The 8,899-nt window shown below is 35.3% G+C and overlaps 1 protein-coding gene across 1 annotated transcript; it reads right to left on the reverse strand.

The window, feature by feature from the left end:
• Nucleotides 1–433: 433 nt before the first annotated feature.
• Nucleotides 434–8,156, reverse strand: LOC112143777 (B-cell receptor CD22). Its single transcript, XM_024267974.2, has 7 exons — nt 7,728–8,156; nt 7,395–7,655; nt 6,431–6,697; nt 6,057–6,353; nt 5,885–5,975; nt 5,450–5,519; nt 434–5,301 (listed from the first exon to the last, which is right to left on the reverse strand). Exons 1-7 carry the CDS (start codon nt 7,999–8,001, stop codon nt 5,092–5,094), a joined length of 1,470 nt encoding a protein of 489 aa, XP_024123742.2. The 5' UTR covers nt 8,002–8,156; the 3' UTR covers nt 434–5,091.
• Between the last annotated feature and the right edge of the window lie 743 nt (nt 8,157–8,899).

Below are 8,899 nucleotides of genomic sequence, written 5' to 3' on the forward strand. Positions count from 1 at the left end.
GATGATGTCACAGCCTTAATGCAGCTGGTCCTTTAGCTTGTTTTTTTTTTACAATGTGTCTTTTTTATATGTTGAACCCTTATCAGATACTGTTGTGTAGCCTAATTAATATTTTTTTTCATACAATAAAGCATCATAAAAAACTTTGAACAGAAACTGAATGAATTCAACTTCACAAGTAAAAACATGTTTCATAGGATAATTGGTATCTCTAAATGTGAAACCTGGTGTTCAAGGTGTGAATGTCAGTGTGGCCCTGTAACAGAGTGGTGACCTGTGCAGGGTGTACACCACTTTTTCCCAACAGTAGATGGGTTGGACCCTGAGAGGAAAGCAGCAGGTTTAGAAGATGGATGGGTGTAAATGTGCAAATATATTTTGCGAAGATGCTCTGAATGCACCTTAAATCATCCTTACAGCATGTATGCTAATCTGTAATGGTCTCTACTCAGTAAGTATTGGTTCACACAAAGAGATTAAAATACTTTTGTGATTTTAAACTTTAACATTTTTGGAAAATGCACACTTAAATTACTGGCAAAGAGAAAGGACAGGGGAGAAGACAAGAAATCTACTGAATGTTTTATTTGCTCTGAAGCGTATTGTGTCTGGTAGGCCTCGCCCACCTCCAGTGACATGATATAACACGGCTGGCATGGGCACAGATCCACGCAGGTGCGGCTTGTTGGAACGCGCCAACTTCACTGTCTTCACTTACTGGATTGTGTGCGGCGGTCCTGCTAGCCCACAGCGGTGTCAATTACACTATTGTGGATTTTATTGCTCAATTAAAAATATTATTTTGTCAAATTATATTTGGAAATTTGTTGTTCTAGGGAAAGCAGCCCAGAAGGTAGGATGCAATGTGAACTTTTGTTTTTGGCAAAACAGTGCAACTTCAGATTTATAATTAGTTTTTAGTATGTTTTTTGTTTAAGTGGGATTTGTTTCTTTTCAGGTAATCATTCTTTTTCGTGTTCCAGGAGTTTGAAGCATCAGATAGTGGAGTGAATTTTTCTGTTCCGCATGTTGTGCACTCTGGCTGGTTTTGATTTGATTTTGGTGAATTGCCACTCCTGCGCTATCAAATTGCTGTAGTTGATAAAGGTTCTTACATTCTTAAATAATTTTAAATTAAAATGTAAAAAACTAGTATTAAAAAATAGCAAATGTTGGAATAAAGATGCAGGGGTGTACTAACAAAATGTTTGATTTTGTCTAGAAACAGGTCAAGTAAATAGTCTCAGGTAATGTATTTTCTTTGCAAAACACATTCCAAATCCTATGTTCATTTAAACATTGATGCAGACGAAGAAAGCCTTGTTTCTGCTGCATGTATGGAAATTGTTGATGTTCTCTACTCAACAAATATGGGTTCCTCCAGAGGAATTTAAATACTTTTTGGATTTTTTTTAACTTGAATATTTTAGGATTATGCACACTTCAATTACTGGCAAAGAGAAGGGATAAAGAGGAAGTCTAGAAATCTACAGAATAGTTTGTCTGCAATGAAATGTAGAAGCTGACATCCAGTGATGTGATACAAGGCCAGCACAGACATAGATCTACATTAGTGCTACTTATAGATCTGTGTCTGTTGGAGTGAGCAGAACCACATTTCTGCTGGACCACTTTGACAGATTTTGTTGCACTCTTTTTTTTTAAGGCAATTTGTTGTTAAATTGTGGAGCCCTGAAGATAAAATTGAGCATTTTTTTTTTTTTGGCAAAGCAACTTCAAGTTTAACTTCTGTTTATAGGTTGTATTGTTTTCTTTTGACTTTTATGTTCTTTTTACTGATTGTTTTTCTTGTTCCAGCTGTCTGGAGCATCTGATGGTGAACTGAGTGGTGGTTTGTCTGTTCTGCATGTGGTGTGTCCAAGCCTTCCTCCAGTGTGGTTTGGATCTTTTTTTAGTACCGGTAAGCTCACAGTTCTGCACTTTTAAATTGTTTTAGTTGATTTAGCTTCTTATTTTTTTATAGTTGAAAATTAAATTGTTATGAAGTAGTATTTAAAGAATGCACAGGAATATTTTTAATAGTCAGAGTTTTACAAACACAATTTTTGTTTTTGTCCAGCTTGAAAATAAATGCTCACATGTTTTGGTGGTCGGTGTTTCTTTCTATTGTGAAAAGTACGTTGTTTTTTTTTCCTCTATTACCTCCATTTAAGGTTCAATTCTATATTATTTGTGTTGAAGTTTACATATTAATGATACCGTTTTCATTCTACCGATGTGTTTTTATATCAAGACCATCCTTTTGTTTTAGAGAAGCTGTGAAAGATTCTTGCGTTCACATCAAATGTAAACCCAAAAGTGCAGATATTTCTGTGGAAGGAGCGGACTGGTTTTGGTTGAAGGATGAAATCTGGACTGGAGAACACAGCTTTACTGGAACTGTTATTCACAGTACCGATCAATCAAAGTGGCCTGTCAGTTCACTCTTCAACAACGTCTCTGATTTTTTTACTTACAAGTCAGAAAACAAGCCGACCAGAACAGCTCTGCAACATTTTGATCTGTGGACTAACAATAAATGACAGTGGAAGCTATTTGATGAAATTCTTCAGGAAATCTGAAAATGTAAAATGGATAACAAACCCTGCAGCAAATCTAACAGTTGTTGGTAAGTGTAAAATATATTTTAAATATTGAATAAACTAAAAATTTAAGCTGAAATTTTACTGTAACATTTCTTTTAAATGCAAATAACAATTCAAGTTTAAGATTGACTATAGGTCAATCCCACAGTAAAAATGTGTCTATTTAATTGTACTATAAGTATACTTGAAAATGACCCAGTATATTCAAAGTTTTGTTTTTATTAGTGCAAATAAAGTTTTTAGGTGCAAATAATTCCATGATGGTCCATAGTTGAGTCACAATTAATTGTATATTGATGGGTTAATTTTTTGTAGAAAAACTAATGTGTACTTAATAATATTTAGCAGTTTTGCATTGTTTATGAGAACAAAAATGGCAGAAAAGCATTGTTCTAATTACAAATACTTTACTTTTGCAACAATTCAGACAAGATTTCAGAATTTAAAAAAAAACATGCTGAAACATGGATTGGGTTATCAATTAGTCTGCAAGCTGTAGCTATGCATTAAGCTACGGCCCCTGAAAGCTTGCAAGTTGTTGAGGTGGTCAGACGTTTATGCTGCAAACTATCCAGCGTCATCTGCTTTGCATGGGGGAGCGGTGTGTTTGGCTAGAAGGTGCTACTTAAAACTTGATCTGTTGTGATGATAAGTCATCTCACACCGGGAACAACTACAGATCATTTTAGTTTTGTCCACAGAGCCACCTGGCATGGTCTTAAAAAGGGACTTGTTATTTAGGAGTCCCCTCTCAGCATCCGTTTCTGCCTTCTGAGTGGATATATGGAAGGACACAAGTGCCAAAAAAAAGTCAAAAAAATTGATAGCGTCAAATGTATTTTGAGTTAACGCGACAAAATTGAGAATCTTACTTTTTATATACTATACGTGTAGTGTAAATTCAAATGTTCCAATTTAATCTGAGGAAATATTCAGTTTGTATACGTCCTATACTAAACATACAGGGACTATACTAGTGAACTTTCATAAATTAAACCTCAAGTATACCATTTTTACTAAATTTATAGAAACAAAATAATTTAAAATTTACAGAAACATTAAATTTACTTAAGAGTCATACTATAAGACAAATTTGATGAATTAAAAAAAATAATTGTTTCTTCTGTACTAATTTCAAAACAGCAGTATTTGTTATCAGATATTAAAGTTTAGAATTTTTCAAATTTTATTATAAAAGTTTTCAAAATTGTGAAGAACAATCGAAATGTTCTATTGATGATAGAATCAAGAAAAACATGTAAAAATTTCAAACAGAACTTTTTTGCTTAAAGCTAACTTTAGCAGAAAGAAAGGCAAAATAAATTGTTTTATTACAGACAAATTAAATCTTATTCCACCCCATTTTTTGCAAAGCTCTGGTCTAAAAACTATAGTATTCAAATCAGGAAAGTTTTTTTTGTTTTTTTTTATAAGGTCTTTTTACACTGATATGCTGATTTGTTTTCTTTGTCTTCAGCATTTTGTTATAATCCTAATCAAGTTCACAGGATCTTTGTGCGTACTAAATCTGTTTATTATTTGAGTTTCCCTTTTTGACATTAGCTACACATATAAAATTCATTAAAACAAAATCGCTGACTGTACTTGCAGTCAGTGATTGCTACTGCGGGCCATAAAAAAACATTTTAATATACTTTTTGTCATCTACTTCCTGTTTCTTAGATAATCCGTGTCCAATCACGTTTGAAGAGCCACCTGAAGTGTTGGACTCTGAAAAGGTCACGCTCACATGCTCCACGCTACAAACATGTCCTTCAAACCTAAGAATCGACTCTTCACCTGGAAAACTCTCCCAGAGTTCTGGACAAGCTAAGAGCATTTCATACAGTTTTCCTGCCAGTTGGAGGGACGACGGGCGAGAGTTTTCCTGTCAAACAACAGATAACAAGGACAAATATTTGATCAAGAGAGTTCGCCTCACTGTTAAAAGTAAGTTCATAAATTATTGAAGTTTGTATGAAAACAATGTTTGACCATTTTAAGTTCATATCCATAAAATAAAACTTTAGTATATCTACATCATGTATGTGGATCAATCATAAACAGTCTGCAGTGTAAAATAATTCCTCATCTTTCAAAAACAACATTCAAATTTGAAATAAACACAGTTTAAATTAAAATGTCTTGTTTTTTTATTTGCAATAAAGTTTTATTAAATAAACTTTTAGACAGAAGGGGACAACAGGTTATTTCATGTTAGCATTGATAATGTTACAAAGACTTCATTAAAAATAATTTTTTGACAATGTTAAAAAAAAAGCAAAAAAGCTGGACTCTCAGTTTTATGTGTGTGACTTGGGTGGTCATGGCCTACGTTTACGGCATATTTTTAAAAATATATACACTACTGGAGGACAATTTTGTTAAAAATGTGTTAATTCATGAGATCACTGTATCATATTTTATTAACCCTCACAAGCCTGCTGTAGGAAAAATCAGGACCATAAACCTGTTCCTTATTCATTTATGTCACTTTCTCTTTATCTTTTACATTTGTTTCGCTATTTTCTCTGCAGATCTCAGTTGGTGCCACTTCTTTGATCTCCACATCTTTGAGATCATCCTCTGATCTGACCTGGGGTAAAGCAAACTCCACATGGACGTAATTCAGAGATTCTGTTTTTCTAGTGTTGTTCTTCTCCACAGCAGTTTTAGTGGAACGTAGAGAGCTGGTCTGCAAAGATAAAAAAAAAATATACATTTTTTTAAACCAACTATTTATGTAAGCAGATTTACAATAAATAATGTTTGAACACAAACTTGTCATGTTTCATGCATGTTAAACCACTGTACAATTGAATAGTTTGAAAACTTGAACTTACATCACCGACGACTAAAAGTCCTAAGTGCTCCTCTAGGTGTTTGTTGACTGAAAAGCTGCCTTTTCTTTTCCTAAGATTAACAAAAGTATTTGTTAAATGCCAAAAATGTATTTCCAGTGAAATGATGACCAAAAATCCCAGACTACACATTATACAAGGTGCTAAAATGGCATTTAAATAATTTTTTCACGTTTTTTAAATTAAAGTTATGCAGCATTATTTTATAAGAAAATGTTCTACTTACTAACTTACTAAAAAAAATAAAATGTTTCTCAAAGCCCTGTTTTTTCAGTGAGAAACTGACATTTTAAGAATTAAGAGAAGAAAGTCAGAAATAGCTTTTAATTAAAAAGAGGGAAGCCTGAAAAACAAATGAAAAAGTTTCCAAAGTGTTCAAAATGTTGTCTTTTTAACAATATTTTTTTATTTTCTCACCTGCAAACATAAACCAGCAATGGGATGCAAATCAGCATCATCCCCAACGCTCCAGCTGCACAGCCAATCAGCAAAGACAGAGGATGGAGACCTGGAAAAATTCCCATCACTCACATTAATAAGAAACTATAAAAAATTATAGTTTGAATCAGCATCCTGGTGAAGGTCCTACCTAGCTGGATTTCACTAGAAGACACATTGAGGGCCAGACTGTCGGACCCCAAGGAGTTGCTGCTGTTACACACTAGAGACGGTACAGATTCATCCAGGCGATACAGAGTGATTTGGCTCCGAATGATCCCACTTCCCAGGATTATCTCCCGGATTGGGATGTCAGCAGAATGATTGACCAGTTCTCCTGCCAGCTCCCAAAACACAGAAGGAAGCGGGTTTCCCTGGCTGTCACAAGAACATCGGGTCTGCGATAAAACTTTGACGCAGCGAGAAGAAGACAGTATCTCTGCAGCAACTGAAAAGCAGAAACAATCTGTTTATGCAAGTTCCAAGCCAGGAAAAACACAGGAACGGTGCAAAACAGAGTCTTACATGAAACATCGATTCTTGCAGGTTCTGAGAATTCAGACCCATGAATATTAGCAGCTTCACAGAAGTAAAAATCTTCAGAGAGTTTTGACACATTAAAAGTAAAGTCTTGCTCAGATCCGACCACCTCCTTCTTTCTCCCTGCCGCTCGGAACCAGGTGATGTTCACCACATCTGGATTAGCAATGGTGGTGCAGGTCAGAGTCAAAGAGCTGCCGTCCAGAACTGTACCAGAGGGGTCAGCTGACACCGAGGTGTTCTTGGGTGGAACTGAAACACAGGATTTAGAAGAATGATTTTGAATGGACTGTGTTTTGGGCCTAGTAAAAGGGCTACCAAACACTTAATCTACTTTTTTGGCAGTTGACCTCTATAAATGGGGTTTTAAAAGTGTTGTCTGTTGGTCCTTGACACATTTTTGACTGTTTAAAATAAACTTGTTGAATTCCTAAATATTATGGTCCAAAACTGTGTGTGTGATGCCCCCTGCAGGTTGAATTGAGGCATTACAGTTGACTTTTGTGTCAACTGGTGTAAGTCTCATGACATTTCAGAAGTGTCACGACATCATGCTCTGACCTCCAAAATAAAAGCCCCGCCCATCTTTGAAGTAGGATAAAAAAAAACATAAAAAATCAACAACTGTAAAACTATCTCATCCACATGAAGTTATTTTTCTTTAAACTGTCACCACCGTAACTTGTTAATATTCAAAAGTCACATGTCCGTCAGGATGCAGACAAACAGCTACACATAAGTAGACACACTGGGACACACAGGACCTCAGCATGATGGACTGTTAACACAGACAGGATTTTAAATGCTGTCATACAGCATGACAATAGCTCCCTGTCTGAGGTCCACACACTGTCGTCTTCCTGGCTGCAGATCATGTCTGGGTTATCACAGCTGGACCAACAGTAGCAGCATCTTCAACACAACACTCCTCTGTGCAGAACAAACTCACACTGAACATCCAGATGGGCCTTTGCAGACGTTTCCTCTCCGAGGCTGTTCTCTGCAGTGCAGTGATAATCCCCACTAAAGCTGGGATTGATATCTTCAATCTTCATGATCGGTCCGGTCTCTTGGTCCACCTCGTCATCTCTGTACCAGGTGTAGTTGGTCACTGGTGGGTTTGAACGGCTGCTGCAGGACAGAGAAACCGAGCTGTCCTCCAGGATTGGACCGCTGGGGTCCACGATTACGGCTGTTTCCTTTGGAGAAACTAGAAATACAACAACTACTAAGTTCACAAACTCTAGACAAAAACATGGATAAATGATTCCCTCAGACTTACAGTGCACATCTATATAAGTGATGGAGGAGTTCTGGGATCCATGTTTGTTACTGGCCCGGCAGTAAAACTGTCTGTCCACTTCTGTGACTGGGGTTGACAGCATCTTTTTAAATCCCATTGAGACCTCATCATCTCCACTGACTTTGAACCAGGAGTAACTGTCCACAGCCGGGTTTGCATCAGAGTTGCAGGTGAGAGTTGTGAGGTTTCCCTCTTTCACAGGACCAGAGTAGCTCACTGACGTGTTATTTGGAGGATCTGAAAGGAAAGGCATCTTAAACAACACAGAAAAAAGTAAGAAGTGCGTATATGTTACCAGACAGGGATGAGTAAGAAAATGAGCCTTCTATTATATTTGTGGAACAATGAGGCTTCAGACGGTAGAGCTAAACCTACAGATAGAAATCCTTGCAGTACTGCAAATGGCCACTAGGGTAGGGAACATGTAATTGCTTTTCTATAAACTCCTATTCGGTCATCCGAGAGAACTTTATCTAATACAAAGCATTAATAAGGTATAAATAGGTTAAGAATAATATTTCCTTTTAACCAATTTAACTTTATTACAATGACTTTGTAAGTTTAAATTGCTGCTATGAAAAATACAGAAGATATATTTGTCAAATAACTTTAAAGACAAAAATAGATATAGGTAATATTTTTTTAAGTTTCAGATTTAGAAAGGTAGATTTAAGAAACCATTATGGACTCCAAATTTAATTTTTTTTTTTTTTATCTCTGTTGGTTGTGGGAAGATTTTTCTGCATTTTATTCATTCAAATACTTGAAAAAGTTTTTCATTTAAAAATGGTTGTCTGGTAATATACACTATAATATACAGTATAAGTGTTTCTTACTATTTTAAGTGTTTTTTGTTTGTTTTTTTAGCATGGTATAGTGTATGGTATAATGTCTTACAAGACATTTAAACAAAGAAATTTAAAAATTTTAAAATGTTAAAAATATTCTTAATTGGAAATAAAAATTAGGCATCAACATGTTAAAGAAAATAACCACAGTAAGCTATTATTTAACAAGTGAGTAAATGAAATAAAGTTTATTGAATTAAAAAAAGTTCAAACAATTATATTTCTTTGGAGTTTAATTTTGGAGTAGCTCTGCTTTGCTGTTCTTTCTCTAAAATATTTGGAATAGTTAATATTCAGTTTGAC

The sequence above is a fragment of the Oryzias melastigma genome, linkage group LG16 (assembly GCF_002922805.2).
Source record: "Oryzias melastigma strain HK-1 linkage group LG16, ASM292280v2, whole genome shotgun sequence".
NCBI classification, from domain to species: Eukaryota; Metazoa; Chordata; class Actinopteri; order Beloniformes; family Adrianichthyidae; genus Oryzias; species Oryzias melastigma.

Excerpts from the sequence above, each read along its gene's own strand:
- LOC112143777 (XM_024267974.2), bottom strand. The coding sequence starts at position 8,001 with ATGCCTTTCCTTTCAGATCCTCCAAATAACACGTCAGTGAGCTACTCT. Across the intron at positions 6,354-6,430 it reads TGCAAGAATCGATGTTTCAT|TTGCTGCAGAGATACTGTCT; the intron begins GTAAGACTCTGT and ends TCTGCTTTTCAG. Across the intron at positions 5,520-5,884 it reads TTGCTGGTTTATGTTTGCAG|GAAAAGAAAAGGCAGCTTTT; the intron begins GTGAGAAAATAA and ends TGTTAATCTTAG.